This window comes from Panthera onca, chromosome B3, assembly GCF_046562875.1.
Source record: "Panthera onca isolate mPanOnc1 chromosome B3, mPanOnc1 haplotype 2, whole genome shotgun sequence".
In the NCBI taxonomy this organism is placed as follows: domain Eukaryota; kingdom Metazoa; phylum Chordata; class Mammalia; order Carnivora; family Felidae; genus Panthera; species Panthera onca.
Genome location: NC_138344.1, coordinates 45,159,337 through 45,183,273, shown reverse-complemented (window position 1 = coordinate 45,183,273; position 23,937 = coordinate 45,159,337). Strand labels below are relative to the sequence as shown.

Genomic DNA, 23,937 nt, shown 5'->3' with positions numbered 1-23,937 from the left:
TAGGAAGAAGGTGGTTTAGGTGACATGTGAACTGAGACTTAAGTGACAGAAGGGGCCAGCTGATGGGGCGTCTGGGTGGCTCAGTCGGTTAGGTGTCCGACTCTTGATTTCGGCTCAGGTCATGATCTCTCTGTTTGTGGGATCAAGCCCTGCATCGGGCTGAATGCTGACAGCATGGAGCCTGCTTGGGACCCTGTCTCTCCTTCTTTCTGTGCCCCTTCCCTGCTCACACAAGCATGCGTTCTCTCACCCAAAATAAATAAATAAACTTAAAAAAAAAAAAAAAAAAAGAAGAAGGGGCCAGCCAAGCCAAGGTGGTGGTGTGGGAGGAGGAGACACACAGGGCAGAGAACATTACAGAGAGAGGAAGCTGCAGGTTCCAAAGTCACAAGCAGAAGGAAGCTTGGCATGTTTGAGGAGCAGAAAAAGGACCAGTGGGATTGGAGTGTCATGGAATGAGTTGGGGCAGGTGGGTGAGGTGTGTGGGAATAGGAACAGATTGTTAGCCTGGAAGGTTATGACGGGAAGTTTGGAGTTTAGAAATGGGTAACCATTATTTAATTTTAAGCAAAGGAATTTAATTCATACACTTGGTGCTGGGGATACATCAGTGAATAAAACAGATAAAAACCCTTGCCCTCCTGTTGCTTACAGACTGATTTGTGTTTCAAAATCACTCTGCTGCTACATGGGGAAGGGATTGTAGGGGAGCAAGAATGGAGGCAGGGAGATGGGTTCGTGGCTCCCATGGCAGTTCAGGGGCAAGGTGACTTGGATTTGGGGAGTCATGGTGGAGATGGGGAGAAGTAGATGGGTTGTGGATCTGTTCTGGAGGTAGACCCAACAGGACTTCCAGCACGTTGGAGGCAGAGAGACTTCGTGCATGACGTGGCAAGTTTCAGGGACCCATTGAATGTCCATATGGAAATGCCAAGAAGGCAGTTTGATATGAAGCTGGAACTCGGGGACGTTTTAAGTCCTAGTGTGCAGATGAAGCAGCCATGTAGAGAGATACTATCTTATGAGGCCCTGACCTATTGCAGTTGGGCCCTTCTCCAGGTGATACTGGAGTTACACTTCGGTTTCCAAGTCCTCACAAATCTGGGAGGAGTTGGAGAAGGAGAAACAAGCAGAGCTGTTTCCGTCCTGGTTATTCCTGGCAATCCTAGCTTGTCTGGGGGGGCAAGGTCCAGGGGGCATGGGTCTCACCTTTGCAGACACAGCATGATACAGCACTGTGGGGCTTACACGGGGCACCATTTCCTACTATCTTTGGGAAGGGAGATTTTGTAAGCGTAGGCCATATTTTAGAAAAAATAAATGAAGACTTAGGACATCGCTTTTTCTTTCCTTTTTTTTTTTTTTTTTTTTTTTTTTTTAAAGCTTTTTCTTAATTCTTTGAGAGAGAGAGAGACAGAGAGCTGGGAAGGGACAGAAAGAGACAAAGACACAGAATCCAAAGCAGGCTCCAGGCTTTGAGCTGTCAGCACAGAGCCTAATGTGGGGCTTTAACCCACAAACTATGAGAGCCAAAGTCAGATGTCTAACTGACTGAGCCACCCAGGCACCCTGGGACATCACTTTTTCGAAGTGTCTCTTTGCTCTGTGAAACACGTTATTGTATGCTTTTAGGGCGTGCACTTGCCACCCTTTTTCTTGCTACTGCAGCTGAGCCTCCCTGAGGGCAGGCCTGGGGCACAGTATGTCGTGGCACACAGAAAAGAGTTTCTTGCATTGAATTGACAGTAATGGAGTGTCCATGATAGAGTGGGGGTGTAACCTTGTTAAAGTAAACATATCATTTTGCTACATTGTTCCGAAGTGACAATTAGGGAACATTACTGGCTGTACACAGGGTTTGCTTTTCTAAGACTTCATAGAATTCTCTAATACCCTCTGTTTTCTCATAACTTTTCAGTAGCATGAATATTGCATTAAGTTTTGATGAAATGCTTTTCTGTATTATTCAAAGAAAGCACTTCTAATACAATCGCTTACCCATCTGCTTAAGAATTCTGAAAGTTAAATGGGCTTTTCTTACTTGTAAGCATTAAAACACACATACTCACACACACTTTTTTTGGTTATAAAAATAATGTAAGGCCTTTGTGGAAACTACAAAGAGGAAGCAAACATAATCCCACTCTAGAGAATAGCACAGCGTTAATATTCCAGTATTATTTTATATGTATCTTATACACAGCAGGAATCATGCTGTATATTTATTTTGTACCCTTTCTTTTTTCCATGATATTAAACTGTATACATTTTCTCTTATTTTTGTTTTATTATTTTTTAAATGTTTATTTATATTGAGAGAGAGAGAGAACCAGGGTGAGTGGGGGAGGGGCAGAGAGAGAGGGAGAGAGAATCCCAAGCAGGCTCTGCACTGCCAGCACAGAGCCTGACACGGGGCTTGATCCCACCTGCTGTGAGATCATGACCTGAGCTGAAATCAGTAGTCAGATGCTTAACCAACTGAGCCATCCAGGTGCCCCTTTTTCCCTTAGTTTTAGAAGCTCTCTGTGAACTTCTTCCTGGTTGTGTAATAATGTATAAAACCTTGGAAAATACTTGGTGTATCTTAATAGGAAGATATCTTTGTGAGTACATTGTTGCCATTTTTCTTATTTCCTTGATTAATTTTAATAGCTAGAGTTACTGGATCAAAGGTTATGAACATTGTGAATATATTTTGATGGATCGTGTTCCAGAAAGATGTATCAGGAAGGGTCAACTATGCCTTTTTAATTTTGAAATGCTATTTTAGTATTATAAATTTAATACATTTGCTTTTTTAATTGATGAAAATGGCATGACTTTTTAATTTTAAATAGACTTTATTAGAGGAAGTTTAAGTTCACAGCAAAATTGAGCAGAAAACACAGAGTTCCCAGATGTTCCCCTTCCCCAGGGTCCCCCATTATCAATATCCGTGCCATAGTATTGCATTATCATGGTATGACTTTTATTTTTCATTTCTTTGCTTACTAGAAAGACTGAACCTTTTAAAAATGGTGTGAATTATTTTTAGCACCTCTTTTGTGGGTTGCTCTTCATTTCATGTGCTTGGTAATGTCTTGATTGAGAGACAGCTCAGAGGAAATACGATTGGTTATAGCCTTTGTCATTTGTACAGCATCTGATGCAGTGTTTCTCCAGGAGTGCTCTGTGGACCTTGAACATCCGCTGTTCTGGGCCCATTCCCTAGCTTTGGCTCTCCAGGGGTGGGGCCCAGGGATCTGTGTATTTAACAAGCCACCTGGGGATTCTTATGCACCCTAAAGACGTTTAAGAACCCCTGGTCTTAAACCTTTTTATAAACAGAGGTTTGAAACATTACATAGAAAAATGGCCTACTCCTTTCTATAAACTATAACAAATAAGTGTTACTTCCTATTGAAAGAGAGAACACCAGCGCCTTTTCATCAGTGGGAGAGTGTCAGAACCAGATTAGTCAGATCTGAAGGTTTCTTACAAGAATGTGTTCAGATGACTAACATTTTGTCATTCACAGGTATTGTAGCTGGTTTGCATTCTTCTTAACAGAGCGGGTTCATTCAGAAAAAGCTGGAAACTATAGCAGAGAACAGATAGGTCTAGCAGTTCCAAATTCCCTTCAGTGAAACATTCTTTTTACTGTCACTATCACTCCGTCTATAGTGGCTGCAACCAGGTTTCCAATGAGGAAAACACAAAATCCTATTTGCTAATTTCTCATTTTTACCAGGAAGTTTGAAAAATCCTAAAAAAATGTATGTAAGCTCAGTTGCCTGCATACTTGAAAAAGAATAGTTGAGAAAAGGCAGCACAAAAACAATTTATGTACATGTCTGTACACAAGCCTGTATGTTATGCTGTGCTCACTGCAAACGTGGCTCCCGTCTGTCACCGTGCAGTGCTATTACAGCATCATTGACTGTGTCCTTTTCTTCCTGTGACTTTTTCCATGACTGGAACCCTATACCTCCCACTCCCCTTCCCCTCGTTTTGCCCATCCTCCTGTCCCCTTCCACCGTGGCAGCCATCCGTTTGTTCTTTATTTATGGGTCTATTTCTGCTTTTCGTTTGTTCATTTGTTTTGTTTTTCCACTCTAAAGGCTCAGTGAGAAGGAAGGCAGACAGCATCTGCAAGCCAGGGAAAGGGCTCCCCTAGAACGTGACCGTGTTGGCACCCTGGTCCCGCACTTCCCAGCCTTAGAACTTCGAGAAATAGATGTTTGTTGTTTATAAGCTGCTCAGTCTGTGACATTTTGTTCTTTTAGCCCCGTCTGACTAAGACAGGACACTTAGGAGATCTGGGTGCAACATATAATTTCTTTCTTGAACTTAAACCAGAGGCAAGGATGGTTAACTTTCATGACTTGAATTAGTTGCCCACGAGACAAAGTAGAAGAGAGAGAAACATCAGAGCCAAATACGAAGAGAGAGAAACCGTGAGGGAAAAGATGGAAGACTCAGTGGGGACACAGATCTAGGGCACCCAGCATGTGAATAGTTAGAGTTCCAGAAGGAGACAAAGAAACAGATGGAGAACAAACAGTAGCTACATAGAAGAATCCTCTGAGACTACAGATTGAAAAATTCACTGAGTTCCAGGTAGAATTGAATTTTTTTTGAAGTCCACAATTAGGTACATTCTGATAAAATTGAACTCCGACGTAGAAGAATAAAATCTTACAAGCTTCTAGGCATAAGGAGCCGAGAAACTTACAGAGGAAGAGGCACCAGACTTCCTATCAGCCTCGAAGTTCACTGGGAGGAGGGGCCTTGAGGTTAAGAATTCCATACCTTTCAATTGATCCCCAGCCTTTGGGGTAAGGGAAGGAGGGTTATCAACATGGCAGGGATTCAGAGAGTCTTTTATCCAAGCGCCTGATATGAGGAAAGTGTTAGAGAGTCTACACAGAGACCCTAAGATAGGGGGAAAGGAAAAGGAAGAAAGCAGAGGTCATCAATGATCCGTAGAAAAGACCTATGTTATTTCATGTAAGTAGAGGTTGAGGAATGCTTGAGACTGGGTAACAGAAGTACTGAAAAAAGGAGAAAAGATTATTGAAATAAAAGAGACATTTTACAAGCAAAAATTTTAGTTCCAGCCCAGTTAGAGGTACCAAGTTATTTCAGCAAAGCATAACTGGGGTGAGGGAAGGGCAAGAGGGGAGGAAAGTAAAATCCTTCCTGATAAACCACCTGCGTCGGAGGGTGAAGGAGGGTGGGCGTGAGGTGTGCTGAGTGTTTCATACCAAGGAGGGGGGAGCCGTGCAGGAACAGAGCCTGGAGTAGATGTGTGTGGTTATGGACATGGGGAAGGGAAGGGAGCCATTCATAGAATAGCGATGTCCAGGAACATTCCCCAGTCAACAAGGGGAGGGAGGACATTGGATGGTAACCTGGTTAAACCTATCAAAACAAGGAAAAGGAGCAAGGAAACAGCAACCAGAAGCAGCATAAATTGTAAATATAAAGTGAGATGAAAGGTCAAATGTAAACACAAAGCAGTGTAGTGTCATGACTGAGAGAGAGCACAGTCTGTGGAGCCAGAGTTCCTAGTTCAGATCCCAGCTCAGTCACTTATTAACTGGCTTTTGACAAGCTACTTAATATCTCAGAGATTTCACCTCCTGTGAAATGGAGATGATAATAGTATCCGCTTCGGAGGGTGTTGTGAGAATAAATGGGTTAATGTAGCTACAACACTCAGAACAGTGCGTGCTGTGCTAGACCAAGCAAGTATTTGGTTTATTATTTATAAAGTATGGTCACAATGTTAATATTAGGTAAGATGAAACAACATTAAAAGCATTAAATCAGGGGCGCTTGGGTCTCTCAGTCGGTTAAGCGTCCGACTTCTGCTCAAGTCATGATCTCATGGTTCGTGAGTTTGAGCCCCATGTCGGGTCGGGCTCTGTGCTGACACCTCAGAGCCTGGAGCCTGCTTCAGATTCTGTGTCTTCTGCTCTCTCTGCCCCTCCCCCACACATGTTCTGTCTGTCTGTCTGTCTGTCTCTCTCTCAAAAATAAATAAACATTTTAAAAAAGGCACTAAATCAGAAGCACTAAATTATTGTGTAATGGTTAAGGTCACTTATATCACAAATCTGTATGTGTCAAATAAAATGGTGGCTAAATAAAATGAAAAGTGTTAAAAATGTAAGGAGAACTTGATGAAAATATTTTACAATGGAGGAATTCATAAAACCTCTTTCCCAGATGGAGCAATCTGCTAGACAAAAATAAATAAGATCTAGAGAAAATGAATACTGGAATCAGCAAACTCAATCTAACAGACGATATTGAACCTTTTGTTCCTTGAATAGTTTTTTTGCATGGAACATTTAGTAAACATGTGCTGCAAAGCATACCACAATACATTCAAAAAATTAAGTATATTCCAGACCATATTTTTGATCCCAAGCCAATAAAGTAGAAATAAATAATGAAAATGATGGGGCGCTTGCCTGGCTCAGTTGATAGAGCGTGCAACTCTTGATCTTAGGGTTGTGAGTTCAAGCCCCACATTGGGTGTAGAGATTACTTAGAAGTAAAATCTTAAAAAAGTAAATAAATAAATAAATAAATAAATAAATAATAAATAAAAATGACCAAAACACTTAACTGCTTGAAAATGAGGAAACACAACTCTAAGTAATCCTTTAGATACCTAAATATCAAAAGATCAAAGAGGAACACAAAATGGAAATTAAAACTAATAAGGAAAGCACTTCACACCCAGTCTATGGACACAGCAGATACTGTTCTAAAAAAAAAGTCTTTGTTATTGAGGAACTTAGTACTCCTATTTTAAAATTACTAAAAGAAAGAGTAAAACCAAAAGAAAAGCAAGAAAAATTAAAAAATACTTAAGCCGGCATTAAACAAATGAGAAATTTTAAATGGTTGAAAAGAAAAGGAGGTAAGGAATCAAGAGCTTTTTCTTTGCAAAGGGGAGAGAAGGTGGTGTTGGTGAGGGGAGTGTGAGGGACAGAATGACGGTGGAGGAAGGGAGGGCAGAAAGGAAGCCATGTGCGAAAGAATAAGGAAATATTCAGAAGGAACATTGGTCTCTTGCGACCTAGGACTCCGGTTCTCCTGTCTGTCTGTCTGTCTTTCTGACTGTCGTGCTTCAACTCATCTTCTTTGCAGAGTGGTTACAGGGAGGGTGGGTTTTGGGGCCAGGCTGCTCGGTCAGTCCTGACTGGTCACTTGCCGTCCGTGTGACTTTGGGTGCATCATTTCATCCTGAAACACCGGGGACCCCAAGAGTGTGGATTTGGTACATGCTCAGTAAACACCAGGGGCGTCCTCACCATCCCCACCGTTCCTTAGACCTTAGACTTGCCAGGATGGCTGCTCCGCCAGGCCACGCGGTGTTGGGCCACCTGCTCTCACTGAATGCCTTTCCACGAGACCCCATTCTGCTATTCCAGCAGAAGTACTGTCATCAGATAAGTACCGTAAGAGGATCAGCATTTGCTGTCTTGGCTCTGTGCTAGGCATTGTAGGTGCTTTTTGCACACCGTGTCACAAAACATTTACTGTGCCCTTAAGAGTACAGTCACTTAACAGATGTAAGTTTCCTTAACAGAGAAGGAAAAGGAAGCTCAGAGGACTTGACACATTTGCCCAGGGTCATTCAGCTAGAGGAACTGAATTTGGACATGTTTGTCTGACACCCCCTGCCCAGCCCTGTCCTTACTTGGTGTTGATTTATTACTTCCTGATCGATTTAGGGAGTCTTCGCCTAGAGCAATGACTATCAAAAAACAGCCTGGAGTGGTGGAAAGAGCTCTGAACTGTAAGAGCAAGAGTCCAGGGACCTAGTCCAAGCTTTGCCCTTTCTTGCATCGTGGGGGGCCGGGGAGGTGGTGAGGGGCTCTGTCAAGTCATGTGGCATCCAAGTCTCAGTGTTTTTACTGGCAGATGAAGGGACTGTGTGTGTGTGTGTGTGTGTGTGTGTGTGTGAGAGAGAGATCTCTGAGGTCTCTCTAAGCATGTGTAAGTACTTTCTGTACACGTGTATATATCAGGTGGCTGTCAAAAAGGAGCTCTTAGGAATGGAGTTAAATGTTCTTATTTTTATCAAAAGTATAAAATGCTTTTGTGCCAGCATGTAAATTCTCAGAAGACCCTCTTAGTGGTTTTTTGTGTTGCCCAGGTACTCCAAGAGCAGATCCGGGCCCGGGACAACATCAGCTACGGAACTAATTCTGCCTTAAAGACTCTGGAGATGCGTCAGCTCTCCGGTTTGGGAGACCTTCGGGGGAGAGTGGCAAGGTAGGTGGTCAGGTGTTTGGGACTGTACTCATCGAAAGCTGTTTTTCATCAACTCCATTTTACAAAGTATATATTCACAAAGTCCCAAAGCAAATTCTTTGCGTTCTTCTAGTACATTCCCTCCTTTGCCCATAAAAATCTAAGGTAGAGTTCCACCTGATTACGAGCATGCCACGATTTCTTATCTTGGAGTTGTGTTTGTGGAAGGAAATGATGGGAGGGCTCGGCTGACCTGTGTAATTTGTCCGGGTAATAATTATGTTTACTGTCTCCAGTAATACAAAGTTGAGACTTACATTTTGTATGTCTCTTTTAAAAATGTCATTTCCCTTGTAATTTATTTTTTTATTATCTTCTGAAAATTTTGGTCTGTGATAGATTGGAAATTTAGAGAAGATCTTTGACCTCAGGTAGTACAAAAGATGCTGTTCCGGCCCCTTTCTCCTGAAGGAGTGCTCCGTGCACCAGCACCATTGGAGTCACCCCAGAACTTGTTGGAAATGCACGATCTTTAAAGTATTTATGGGCCTCTTCTGCCCTCTGCTGCTGTTAAGAGTCAAGCACAAGTCTACAAGGGGAGCTGTGGAGCCAGTAAACAATTCGAATCAGGCTGAGGTGAAAATGAGGCTGGTCTGTAAAGGGTGAGACGGAAGAAAGAACAGGAACACGGGATCCAAGACCTCTTTGGAGCAAAGGAGAGTAGTGTTGGGGGATCTGTGCAAGACCACACATGAAGGACCTTAGATGCTGGGCACGTGTGTTTCGGTCTGCTGGGTGAACATCAGTCTTATAGCAGATGGCCCCATAGAATGAATGGAGGCCTAGTTGCCACTCTTGTGTGGTTATCTCTTCTCATTCGGGTCAGCGCCAGTCTTCTTAGCGTGCCCTTTAGAGATGAACCCCCCACTGACCTCCTTATCTCTCTCGACCTTTGCACTGTACCTTTCGTCAGTAATCAGCTACTTGTTAGTCCCTGAATGGGTCATGCTCTGCCATCTCTGTGCCTTTGCACGTGCTTCTTCACCCACCATGCCTTTCCCCCTTCTTTTCTAATTTCTAATCAGACTTTCAAGTTCAGCTCAAATGTCACCTCCTCCAGGAAGTCTTTTCTGATACCCTACTCTCCTGAGCTCTCCAAGCATTCTGTTCTATTGAGTCTCTCTACTGTTTTCAGAGTACATTTTTATTTTTGTAACCTACATGCATAGAACAGTCTCTGGAGAGCAGTAGATTCTCAATACATATTTGTTTGGATGAATTAATGATCTAGAAAAATTACTGTAATAGGACTGAAAAACTTGACGTCTTTTTGTGGAGATTGGCTTAACAGAAAGCCCACTCTGTGAGACCTCCCAGAAGAGTGAGAAGTTAGAAGGGCTTCAGAGCTACAGGGCAGAATAGGGACTTGTGGAAGATTTTGAGGATCTGCCTATGCACTTTAGTTGCAGATGAAGATTATGTGAGGCCAGCTATGTAAGAGGCTTAGCACATGGCATGGCATGGAGTGAACACAGAGCAAGTGGGAGCGTTTGTGAATCTCAAGGGCAGTGGCAGCGACATTATCCTCATGAAACTGTTCTAATGACCAAATGGAGAAATGACTTTGAACTATTTTCAGGAATTTTACATTTTTCCTGTGCAGTTTCACATTCAGTTCTTTATGCAGTACGTTCCTTCCCTATAGCAAATACTTTTGCAATGAAACAATCACAAACGTTTGTTGTGAGCACCACCTATTTTCGCTTTGTTTTGTGGTTCTACTGGTCTTTCCCCTGGAATGCTAATAAGACTTTGTTGGAATAAACTTGTGTGGAAAAAAAAAATCTTTGGCAAAGTTTTGGCTTTCTTGGATTGAATTGGAGGCGTATGAACGTGCTAAGTGATGGTCTTAAATTACTAGGCTGCTATATTATTTCAGGTTTTATTTTATAGTGTTTATGGATCCACCAGTGATGCCCTTGGTAGGAAGCTGGCCCTGATGCTCCCCCTTGTGCTTCTCTGTGGAGGTGGGGGGCACCCTCACCCCACTAAGAGTGGCATGCTCTGAACAGACTTTCTTAAAGAGTTTCCCATTTCTCCCTAAAGCAGAGCTCAGGGAGGCCAGCTTTCCTCTTCCTCCTGGAACAGTGGGTCCGTTATTTGGCCTGTCTTCTTCATTTTTCCCAGTGCTCAGCGGCCACTTCCATTCCTCCTTGAGGTCTGTTTTCATGGTGCCAGAGTTTTAAAGGAGAAATAGCTATATACTGATGCAGGTGTGCAAGTTCCCTCCAGGTAAGCAAGTCCAGGTGCAAAGGAAGAAAATGGATAAATTAGACACCATCAGCTTAAAAACTCTTTGGCTCTTTTAAATAATGCTGTTATGAACATTCACAGACAAATTTCTGTGTGGCCATATGTTTTCATTTCTCTTGGATATATATATATATATATATATATACCTAGGAGTATAATTGTTGAGTAATGTGGTACTCTATATTTAACCTTTTGAGGAACAGAACAGCCAGACTGTTTTCCAAAGCGATTGCACCATTTACAACGCCACCGGCACTGCGCAAGGGCTCTGATCACTCCACATCCTCACCAACACTTACCTTTTTGATAGAGCCAACCTAATGGGTATGAAGTAACATCTTGTTTTTGATTTGCATTTCCCTAGTGACTAATGGTGCTGAACACCATTCAGTGGGCTTATTGGTCATTTGTAGATCTTTGGAGAGCTGTTTATGCAGATCCTTTGCCCATTTTTGATCTGGATTAATAGTCTTTTTATTATTGAGTTGCAGAAGATCTTTATATATTCTAGATTCAATTCACAACCAGATACCTGATTTGAAAAAGCTTTCCCCCATTCTAAGGGTTTTCTTTTCATTTGACTGGGTCCAATTGGTTCTTTTAAAAAATGATTACTGTCTCTTTGTTGATATTCCCTATTTGATGAGACATTACCATTATACCTTCCTTTACTTTTTTTTACAGTTTTTATTTATTTATTTTGAGAGAGAAAGGCAGAGAGAATCCCAAGCATATCCGTGCTGTCAGCCCATAGCCCTGTGCGGGGCTCCATGTCACAAACCATGAGATCATGACCTGAGCCGAAATCAAGAGTGAGAAGATCAATCACCTGAGCCACCCAGGCACCCCATACCTTCCTTTACTTTTTTAAATCATGTTTTCTCTATTTCTTTGGGCATCCAGTGTTTATAATGGCTGCCTTAAAGTCTGTGTCTTTTAAATCTGACATCTTTCCCTCTCACTGCCAGTTTCTTTTGCCTGCTTTTTTTCTGTGTTTAGTTCATATTTTCTGGTGTCTTTGCTGGATACTGAATACTGACAGCTCCTTCCCTCTGCTTGCTTTGGTTGGTTGTTTGTTCAGTGACTTGGCCGGATTGTTTAGAGATGTCTCTTTCTCCGGCAGTATGAAGCATCTAGTGCACAGGTGCCCTGTGATGTCAGTGATCTTAGCAAGACTCTCTCTTTTCCCTGATCTTTTAAAAAATTTTTTTGAGAGAGAGAGTGAGAGTGAGTGCGCTCACTTGCCAGGGAGGGGCAGAGGAAAAGAGGGAGAAAGGAGGCTCCACACCCAGCAGAACCTGACGTGGGGCTCGATCTCACAACTGTGAGACCATGACCTGAGCTGAAATCAAGCGTGGAATGCTTAACCGACTGCACCACCTGGGGGCCCCTCTTTCCTTGATCTTTTATTAAGCCGTCTGCCTCTACAGGTATCACGTCCAGATCTTCATCGCCATTAATTTCTGGCAGATTGCTGTACAGGGATTGTTTCTGACAATACCCTGGGACATAAATTGCTCTGGAGTCTGATTCAGTTAAATTATTGCCAGCCCTTAAAGGCTTAATTATGTATATATACAAGAATTATTATATGTATAGGTAATTATAACATGGAACATGAACAACTTAATGTTTTAAATGTCACTGCCTTTCTGGGAGCCTGGGTGTTAAGCAACCGACTCTTGATCTTGGCTCAGGTCACAACCTCGCGGTTCATGAGATCGAACCCCCCCTCAAGCTCTGTGTTGACAGTGTAGAGCTTGCTTGGGATTCTCTCTCTCTCTCTCTCTCTCTCTCTCTCTCTCTCTCTCTCCCTCTCCCCCTCTCTTCCTCTCCCTCCCTCCCTCCCTCTCTCTCTCCCTCTCTGCCCCTTCCCCTTCTCATGCTCTCTTTCTCAATATAAACAAATAAACACTAACAAAATTTGTTTTTAAGATTTATTTTTGAGAGAGAGAGAGACAGAGACAGCATGACTGTGGGAGGGGGAGGAGCAGGAAGGGAGGGAGACATGGAATCTGAAGCAGGCTCCAGGCTCTGAACTATCAGCACAGAGCCCGACTCAGGGCTTGAACTCACAGATCGTGACCTGAGCCAAAGTCGGACACTTAATCAACTGAGGCACCCAGGTGCCCCTAGGTAAATATTTTTTTTAAATAATTAAAAAAAAATGTCACTGCCTTTGGTGTGCTATGCCACCATGTCATAAACTGTAAGAGATGTTTACTTTAAGCCTGTTGCCTGGTCAGGTCTGTGGCTAGACCTTTGGTACTCTGTTAATGAACTTCTGACCACCTCTTCGCCACTGATCTGGTAACCAGATGAAAAGTTATTCTGCCACACAATGGCTACAACCAAGAACTGCACCTGGGAGATAACAGTTATCCAAAGACCTGAAAAGGGAAATTTTGAAACGACTACATTATTGGTTCATTTATAACATAACAGGATAAAATAGGGCAACTTGTCAGATTGATTGCAAATTCTCGTTTAACTAAAGCTGTTGAGCCATGCACACAGCTATATTTAGAACTCTGAGGCTGTCTTTTATGAGTGTTTTTTTTTTGAAAAGACAGGAACAGTGTCGTTGATTCAATATTAGCTGAGGTAGCAATATAGCTTCCCCCTTTTTTCTTATTTATTTATTTAGAAATAATTTGCAGGGTGCCTGGGTTTCTCAGTAGGTTAATCTGACTCGATTTTGGTTCTGGTCATGATCTCACAGTTCGTGAGATCAAGTCCTGTGTGGGGCTCTGTGCCAAAAGTGCAGTCTGCTTGGGATTTTCTCTGTCCCTCTCTCTCTGCCCCTCCCCCCTCTCAAAACAAACAAACAAACAATTTGAAACTTACAGAAAGTTTGCACGATTCACCAAGTGTTAACATTTCGTTCCATTTACTCAATTCTTTCTTTTTTTTTTGTTTTTATTTATTTTTGAGAGATAGAGAACAGAGCATGAGGTGGGGAGGGACAGAGAGAGAGAGGGAGATACAGAATCCAAAGCAGGCTTCAAGCTCTGAGCTGTCAGCACAGAGCCCAACATGGGGCCTGAACCCGTGAACCAGCGAGATCATGACCTGAGCCAAAGCTGGGCACTTAATCAACTGAGCCACCCAGGTGTCCCAGTTCTGTTCTTTCATATGTAATATTTTTATGCAGCATTTGAAAATAAGGATAACTTTGTTTTTAACATAAGAAAACCAGAGTTGATTTCTTTGTGTATGCTTTCTGATGGCAGGCTTTGGTATCTTACCTTGCAGCCCTCCCTGCCCTCCCCACCTGCTTTGTCCCCTAACTTATAAAGGTACGAAGATGAAGTGTGTGGTATTAAACAGTCAGAAACATTATGAAATATGTAAAGTAGAGAAAAAAATTAAGTTCACCAGCCCCTTGCTCTGTTTTATTCCTTACAGGTAACTAATATTAACAGCTTGATGTCTGTCCTTTCAGACTTTTTCATACATAGTTATGAGGTAATAATTTATCATTGTAGTAACATGATGATTTGCAGCCTCACAATCAATTAACAATCACAACAGTCTGATTTTGATTTTACAAAGTATTACATATATTATTCTGCAACTGAAGTGTTCGCACATAACAGTACATTGTGGGCTTTCTTTGAGTATATGCATAGTTCTAGTATACTGCTTACTTGGGTATGGAGTATCCTGCTACAACTGTGTGCCATAATTTATTGTATTTAACTACTAGTTGATGTTAATGGAAATTTATGTTGTAGTATTTGTGTTTCCAAGTGAGAAATAATACTGAAGCCAAGCCAAAGCTAGGGAAAATCAGTGAGCCATGAACTTCAGGATAATTTCAAGATCTTTCTAAATAACTTTTTCAAACAGAGTCCATCCCTCAAACAGCTTTTCAAAGATAATGAAACTGGTCGGATGTAGTGATACCTGACAGTTCCTACCCAGTAAAAGCTGTGTTTGGACTGGAAAATAAAGCTTTTGTATAATATTTTTGTATTTCATGGTATGTTAAAACCCATGATATCCCCAAATAAGATTTAAATAATATTTTGCTAAACAGTTATGAACTCAAAAAAGAAAGGTCTTTATTTGGTGTTGGTTTTACCATCATTTGTGAAGTGAGGGATGATTTAAGACTAAAGGAAGTAGTACGAATCAAGTACTTTGCACTGTACAGTAATTTTCTGTGTATTCATCCATTCACAAATACATTCATCCGTTCACAATATCTGTTGGGCCTCTTCTACATGTAAGGCAATGAACGGGGCACTAGGGTTTTCGTGATGAAAAAGGCAAATGTCGTCCCTCTGTCTTGCTGTTTATATTCTGTCTAGGAGGGGACACAGATGTCAAACAACTTAATGCCAAATAGTTATTTAATTTCACTTGTTATTTGAATAATTTATTTGTAGATGTTTGGAGTTTTATTTTTTTAATATTTTTAAAGTTTATTTATTTATTTTGAGAGAGAGAGAGCACGCGCGTGCACACACACAAGTGGGGGAGGGGCAGAGAAAGAGGAGGAGAGAGAATCCCAAGCAGATCAGGACAGTGCAGCACCCTATATAGAGTTTGAACTCATAAACCATGAGATCATGACCTTAGCTGAAGTCAAGAGTCAGGTTCTTAACTGACAGAGCCACCCAGGTGCCCTGATATTTGGGGTTTTCTATAGAAATCATATCATTTGCAAATAATGATAATTTTATTTCTTCTTTTCTGATCCTTGTATCCTTAGTCTCTCTTTCTTGTCATCTTACAATGGCAAACCCCTCCAATACCGTGTTAAGTAGATGTGATTGGCGGCATCTTTCTCTTGTTTTTTACTTCAATGAAATTATTCCATTGTTTTTCCATTTTGAATGATAATTGCTTGTGTTATTTTTTTTAACATAGATTTATCAGATTAAGTTTTCTTCAATTCCTAATTTACTAAGATTCTATGAATTTGTATTGGGTTTTCTCAAGTATTTTTTGCATCTGTTCAAATCTTTTGGTATCCTTCCCTTTTGATCTGTTAATGCATACTTAGCAAAATGGCTAGATATATTAATATACAAAAGTCAGTTTCCTTACTATTAAACAAAACATACCAAAATGAAGATACCATTTAAAATAAAAGCAGAGAATATAAAATAACTAGGCAGAAATCTAACAAAAATTGCTCAAGACCTCTAAAGGGAAAATTTTTTTTTAATTTGATTAAGAAATGATAAGAGGGGCACCTGGGTGGCTCAGTCGGTTAAGCATCCGACTTCGGTTCAGGTCACGATCTCATGGTCTGTGGGTTCGAGCCCCACGTTGGGCTCTGTGCTGACAGCTCAGAGCCTGGAGCCTGCTTCAGATTTTGTGTCTCCCTCTCTCTCTGACCCTCCCCCGTTCATGCTCTGTCTCTCTCTGTCTCAAAAATAAATAAACATTAAAAAAAATAAGAAGAAGAAAACATAAGTAGAGATATATATTATATTCAAGGGTAGGAAGTCTTAATATTTCTGAAGATATCAATTCTTTCAAATTAATTTTTAGAATTAATGAAATTCCAGTTAATATCCTAACAGAGTTTTACATTGAACTTGATAAAATGACCTTAATGTTTATATGTAAGGGTTAAGAGTGAAAAATATCCGGTACACTTCTGAGGATGACCAGAGAGGGGAGAATTGCCCTACCAGATAGCAAGACTTGTTGTGAAACTCTATGTTATTGGCTTAGGGGTAGAGAAAGTGAAAATGGAATAAAATAGAGCATGCACAAGTTGGACTGTGACCACATATGTGTGGGACCTTGGCACATGTCATAGATGGCATAGCAGATCAGTGGAGAAAGGAGGGATTGCTCATAAGTAAAGCTGAAAAATATATATTATACATATCAAAAAAGAGTAATTTCTTTTCTACCTCCTACCAGATACAAAATCAGCTCTGGACGGGTAGAGGGCTTAAGTGCTAAAAATAAGACTTAAAAATTTTTAATAGAAAAATATAGATGAATATCTTTTAGATCTTTCGGTAGGGTAGAATTTCTTCTTGACATAAAAAGCATTGATGGATTTGGTTATATTAAAATTTAAAACATTGCTCATCAAAAGACCCTTTAAAGAAGAAAATTAAATGTTACAAACTGAGGACGATATTGGCTGGTAAAGGGTTAGTGCTAAGAGCATTTAAAGATTTCCTGCAAGTTAATAAGAATAATGCAAACAACCCAGTGTAACAATGGGTGAGAGATATGAATGACATTTTACCAAAGCAGAAACATATGTGGTCAACAAACATGTAAAGAGATTTAACTTCAGTGGTTGATGTTGAAATGAAAATTCAAAACACAAAATATTTTTTTTTTCACCCAGTTGATTGGCATCTGAAATGTCTGAAAATAAGCGTTAGAGAGGATGTGGCTTCTTACAGTCTCTTATTCCTTGCTAGTGGGAGTATAAATTAGTAGAATCTGATCTTACCTCCCAGTGTTGAACATTCACATACTCCATGATCCATCAGTTTCTGCCCGAGAGAAATTCTTGTATAAGGGGTCTTGTTAATAGCAGCATCATTCACAATAGAAAATACTGAAATAACCCAAAGTGCCCATCAATGATAGCATGAACAAATAAATTGTAACAAACAACAGAATATTATTCTATTGTCAAAATGAACCTCAGTGCTGTATGGCAATATGGATGAATCTTAGCAATATAATAGGTGGAAAAAATAAATACCAAAATATTGCATATGACATAATGTCTTTTTTTTATAAGTTTGTTTATTTAATTTGAGAGAGACAGAGAGCCAGTGGGGTAGGTGCAGAGAGGGGGAGAGAGAGAGAATCCCAAGCAGGCTCCACACTATCAGTGGTAGAGCCCGATATGGGGCTTGAACCCAAGAAACGTGAGATCATGACCCAAGCTGAAACCAAGAGTCAGACACTTAACCAACTGAGCCACCCAGGCGCCCCTGATATAATGCCTTTTGTAAAAGTTAAATTCAACTAAAACATGCATATATATACTTTTAAGAAATGCATGCTAAGGTTGTCTGGGTAGCTCAGTTGGTTAAGCATCTGGCTTTTGATTTTGGCTCAGGTCATGATCTCACAGTTGCAGAGATTGAGCCCCTTCCACGCTTTGCTCTGACAATGCAGATAGAGCCTGCTTAGGGTTCTCTCTCTCTCCCTCTCTTCTGTTCTGCCACATTCGCATTCCCCCTCTCTCTCTTGCTCAAAATAGACTTAAAATTAAAAAAAAAGAAATAGCATGCCATCATATATATACACATGTATTTGCATATATATGTACTTACATACATGCATGTGTATATGCAATTAACTGTCTTTTAACATTTTATTTTATTTTATCTTAATTCCAGTACAGTTAACATACAGTGTTATTTAAGTTTCAAGTGTCAATATACTGATTCAACACTTCCAAACATCACCCAGGGCAAGTGCACTCCTTAATCCCCATCACCTATTTCATGCATCCCTCCACCCACCTCCCCTCTGGCAACCACCAGTTAAGAGTCTGTTTCTTGGCTTGCCATTAATCAATCGTCTTAATAGGAAAACAAAGGAATGATGACACAGGATTCAAAATGCTTACTTTCATGGGAGCCATTACTCAAAATAATTAACTGAACAAAGTGAGCCATGCTTGGGCCAGTGATGAGAGTATATTATGAAACAAGAGTATATTATGGAAGATATCCAAAATAATAACAATAATAAGTTTTAATCGCAAGTCAGTGAAAGATTTATGTGAAGATATCCAAAATAATAACAATAATAAATTTTAATCGCAAGTCAGTGAAAGATTTATGTGAGGCGTTCTCCAAGTATGTAACTGGTGTGTCTCATCTGGGCGCTCTGGGAAGGCTTCATTAAGGATGTGACTTGCGTGCTTAGCTCTGAGGGTGGAATGGTAAGTACCCATGTGAAGAGGTCAGGGAAGAACATTCCAGACAGGAAACAACATGGGTCAGGCCTTGAAGTGGGAAGGAGTGAGGTAAGTTCGAAGCCCTGGAATATAATCAGTGTGACTAGATGAAGAGGGGAAAAGGGACTGAGGTGTGTGAGATGTGGCTGAAAGTTAGATGGATAGGGAGCAACCCTTGGGGGGCATTTTAAAGGATTTTGGCCAGTATTCTAAAATAGTAGCAAGTTAAACAGCAGGCATTTATACAGATAAAGAATTGTACTTAGTTTGTTTTTTTTGTTTTTTCTTTCCTGAAACTTTGTTTCTTTGGGGCTAATACCTAGATTGAAAGGCACATAGAAATATATTTATGTTTCAAAATTTGGGGCATATACTGCCAGGTTGCCCTCTAGAAAGCTTGTAAAATGTATTTTTCCACCAGTAGTATGTGATATAGCTTGATTCTACAAACTTTCTCCAACATTGGGCATTCACATTCAAAAAAGATTTCCAATACAGAAGAACAATGGCATAATTATTGCTTAATTGTATATATCGTACTATGAATATTGAAAATATTTAAATGCATATATGCAGTTTTGTCAGATTATTTAAAATATTTTTTAAAAATATTTTAAGTATTTAAGTCAATATTAAAAAAAAATTGTTCCATTAATTTTTTTCCTGTTACTTCTGAAAAGGATTATAGCATTTTAACAACATGACTGAGCTAAACAAGTTGTTCAGCCTCAAGTAAATGTGAGTTAGTACCAAGAAATGACTTTTATTTTTATTTTCTTGTTTTTAAAGAGGATGTTTATTTCTTTATTTTTTTAATGTTCATTTAATTTTGAGAGAGGGAGAGATAGAGCACAAGTGGGGGAGGGACAGAGAGAGAGAGAGAGAGAGAGAGAGGGAGAGGGAGACACAGAATCTGAAGCAGGCTCCAGGCTCCGAGCTCTCAGCATAGAGCCTGACACGGGGCTCAAGCCCACGAACCAGGAGATCATGACCTGAGCTGAAGTTGGACACTTAACTTACTGAGCCACCCAGGCGCCTCCCAAGAAATGATTTTTAAAAGACTGGAATAATTGATCTGGTAGCTTACTTTCTTCAGAGTCGACAATAACTTAAATTTACCAATAATTTTCTCAGTTTGCTCACCATTGTTTCTTGCATCCCACTCCTTCCTGTGGGTGCTCTTTTTTTTCTAAAGATTTTATTTTATTTTTTAATGTTTATTTATTTTTGAGGAAGAGGGAGAACATATGCACAAAGGAGGCAGAGAAAGAATGGGAGACACAGAATCTGAAGCAGGCTGTAGGCTCTGAGCTGTCAGCACAGAGCCCAACGTGGGGCTTGAACTCACAAACTGAGATCATGACCTGAGCCAAAGTCAGACACTTAACCAACTAAGCCACCCAGGCACCCCTAAAGATTTTATTTTTAAGTAATCTCTACACCCATCGTGAAGCTCAAACTTACAAGATCAAGTGTCACGGTCTCTACTGACTGAGCCAGCCAGATGTCCCTGGGTGCTCTTTTCTTTTTGCTGAAGTACATGATTTAGTGACTCAGTATGGGTTTGTGGTCAATACATGTCTTTATCCTTGCATGTTTAAATCTGTGTCTGTCTTTATTTTGCCTTTATCCTGGGATGATAAGTTATTTTTCCTTACTCCTAAGATGTTTCTCCACCCTTCTGTCTCCTTGTTTTGGGGACTTCTCAATTCCTCTTTCACTGATGTTGGCATCTCTTTATTTGTCCTCCTTGTCTCTTACCTGTTTTTTCATGTTTCGCATCACTGTCTTTGCTTCCTTCTGTGTGAGCTCTTTGCTACTGTCTTCAAACTAACTGACCATCTTCAGTCAGGTCCAGTCTAGAATTTGTCAGGTCTGTGAAGACACTGTGTAGTTTACTTCCAGGATTTTCCATTTTTCTCTCATCCACTTGTTCTTCTTTTCCCTCTGCCTGTTTTTGTTTAATAATTCAGAGTTCTCGTTATAGATATTAATCTGTCTTCGATTTTTTTCAGTATCTTAAACATATTTATTTAAGAACTCATTTGGTCCAAGTTTTTAAAAATGTTTATTTATTTTTGAGAAAGAGGGTGGGGTGGGGCAGAGAGAGGGGAACAGAGGATCCGAAGCAGGCTCTGCGCTGACAGCAGAGAACATGAGACAGGGCTCAAACTCATGAACTGTGAGATCATGACCGGAGCTGAAGTCAACTGCTTAACCCGCTGAGCCACCCAGGTGCCCCTCATCCAGGTTTTTGTTTGGTTTTTTTTTTGGTTTGTTTGTTTTTTGAGCTTTCCATAGCTGGTAGGGCCCCACTCAGACCTCTGGTTTCAGTTACCCTGGTTCCTGTGTTGTGTCACAAGTGTGCTCCTGTGTGCTTCCTGAGTGGAGCCGGTTCTTGCCCCTCTTGCCGCGTGGGAACTAAAGCTTCTTCTCGCTTCTGCTGGTTTTCAGATATAGAGCCCTTCAAGCTCCCAGCACCGGCCGTAGCAAAATATACGCTTTGCTCCATCTCCTGCACCATCTGTCTGCTGTCTACTTTCCCCCATACTTTTTTTTCCCTCCCATTATTTTTTGTCCTTGTGGATTTATACCTTTTTAAAATTCATCTGGAGTCATCTTGATAGGTTTTCAGGAGGGAGCCAAAATAAGGGCACGTGTTCAGTCCACCATGTGTAACCAACAGACCAGGTAGTAGTTTTAATTTGCAACATTTTCGTGCAAAATGATTAGTAAATCAGTTAAATCTTATTGCTTATTAGAAAGCCTACAAAGCACTGGCATGCTCTTTAATCTTTATTCATGGCTTATATACTCTAGATCAATATTTTGTTTTTTAAGCTTGTTGCAAATATTTTGTATGACTTAGTCAGTGAGATTCTTTTCAGTGTCTGAGTCACTTAGGGAACAATTTATAAAGCTCGTTGAGGCCTAAATGCAGATCTACATCTTAAAGAATTCATTTCTGGTGCTTTTAGGAAGATTGCAGACCGCTGATTTACTGAAACTGGGACCTGTCACTGGCTCCGTCTTCAGTCTATGTATTTATAATGACTTGTTCAGCAAGTTCCCAATCTTCTGAGCTGATTTGTCTGATTTGAGGGATAATGAACAAGAACAAAATGTCAGATAAAATCTCCACCAATAACAGAAGAAAATATACATGTAAGCTGAATAGGCTTTTTATAGTGGTGGCATAAGAATCTGTTTTTAAATTTCTGGATTGTATGGTATGTGTACTGAAGAAAAAAGTTCCCACTATGTCTTCATTTTGTATAATTAGTATGTGACACATAGTGGCCATTCTACAAATACTTATTGACTGAAAGAGTAAATTATGGAGTGGGGTTCCCACTGTTGCCTCTCTGCTTCTGCTACCTGTTGCCTTGAACCTGACCTAACTTTCATGACAGTGACTCTAACCCACATTTCTCTAGCTCTGGATTCCTTGTAGTCCAGCCTCATTTCTGCTTCATGGGGACCCCAGAGAAAGATGGTAGGATAGTGCATATTCCATAAAATTGGAACCCATTCCTTGTACATGGCCATTGATGAAAATATTTTCCTTGTGTAATTATTTTTCTGATCAGAAAAATTATACATACTTATTGCGGGGAAGTTATACAATTTAGAAAAGAATGAAAAGTAAAATAAAAATCACACATGATCCAAAGATAACTGGTTAATATTTTGCATGCTTCCTTGTAAAATTTTATATGGATATATGACTATACGCATCAAGGTTCGCTCAAGAAGACAGAAACCACTCTAAGTATTTTAGCAGGAAGGTATTTAATCCAGGAGGTTAGAGCTTGCATAGCCTTTGGCAGATTTAAGCAAGCAAAGTGAAGGAAACTGCTGTTGGCTTTCAGGAAAGTGGGATGTGCAAGAATCACAGAAAGGAGCCATTGAAAACATCAGCTGCCTATAACATGGGAGTGAGTGATTTGCAGGAGTGTGCCTAGAAGTGGCTGTAAACCTCACGTGTGCAGTTTATCCCATGTCTGCCCATCCCTTCCAGGGGAACATAAGGGCTTCTCTTCCACCTCTCTGTATAAGTAATTTACAGTTATTTACAACCAGCTGCCAAGGTTGTTTGGGAAGTACAATTTTTGGGCCTCTGCTCCCTTGATACAGAGAACATTCACAAGGAGCACAAATGCTCTGTCAGTTTTGTTTCATTTTTTAATTTTTTTTAAATGTCTCTTTATTTTTGAGAGAGAGAGAGACAGAGCGTGAGCAGGGGAGGGGCAGAGAAAGAGGGAGACAGAGAATCTGAAGCAGGTTCTAGCCTCTGAGCTGTCAGCACAGAGCCCGACATGGGGCTCAAACTCACAAACCATGAGATCGTGACCTGAGCTGAAATCAGACGCCCAACCAACTGAGCCACTCAGGCACCCCAAAAATGCTGTGTCAGTTCTGAGCAATCCAAATATATGACTCGTTTCCTGTTGTCACCAATCCTCCAATATGTTTCTTCTGTGTCTCTCGCCATTAATCATGAACATCTGGCTATTTTTTATTCTAGGCAGATACATTGTTTGAACTTCTGCCAACTGTGGGGGTTTCCCTTCCTTAACACCCTTGAGATCCACTCCCTAGTGGGCTTTTAAGTGTCAGTAGTCTACTTCTGGAAGGTGTCGGCATATTGACACCTTTCGTAAACCAGGTCTGGCTTTTCCTCCGCTGGTCCACCTGGTCATCAGGAGCTCCTCAAGAGGCTGTATGTGTGAGTTAAAGGAAAGTTGGCAGAAGCAAGAGTATATGCCACAGGAGTGTGGGCTCATGCAGTGTACTTATGCCTTTGGGACCTATTTAAGCGTGATGTCTATGCTTTTCTTCCCCTTGAAGATGGAGCACTGCTCATATGCCTCCCTTTATGGCTTGGTGCTCAGGATGGACTGGCCAGATTGCTTGGTCACTTAATGTCCCGTGCTCAGGAACGAATTTGCCACCAGGGCCCAGCAGCAAGCCAATGGCTACTTTTCAGAGCGGGATGATTGGGTTGGAACGGGGCTGACTTAGTTTCGTATTCCTAGGGAGCTATTCTGTGAATTTCCTACTAGGGCTCGACAGAGGCTTCGCACACGGCTTCTCTGCCACAGATACTTTGAGCACCATTGGCACTGCCAAGCTGTGAGGCCCAAGGGACTGAGCAGCCTACACTGCAGCTCAGACCCGCTGCACAGCCTTTTCGAGCTCTGGACCCCACTCAAAGCTGACTGTCTTGAGGCGATTTGGTAAAAGGTTAGGAGTAGTACTTTCAAATGTAGAAGGAATTGCCTTCACGATCCAAAGAAGGCCCAGAGAACTTAGAGGCGTGGAGGTGGCACTGAAGAGTGACAGACCCCGTCTGGCACACTGTATATGCCTTCTGTAATTGGGCTCTTACTGCATGTACAGTTTTATACTCATGAGCATTGTAAAGCCTTTGCTCCTTTGATGGTGACATCCCTACT

At 40.9% G+C, this 23,937-nt stretch overlaps 1 protein-coding gene across 2 annotated transcripts in view; it reads left to right on the top strand.

The window, feature by feature from the left end:
• The window catches only part of FAM81A (family with sequence similarity 81 member A), a 74,776-nt gene that overhangs the window by 34,314 nt on the left and 16,525 nt on the right, over positions 1-23,937 (top strand). For both annotated transcript variants that reach the window (XM_060621067.3, XM_060621068.3), the window contains exon 4: positions 8,159-8,277. In XM_060621067.3, coding sequence (XP_060477050.1) covers positions 8,159-8,277 — 119 coding nt within the window. The remainder of the gene's footprint in view (positions 1-8,158; positions 8,278-23,937) is intronic.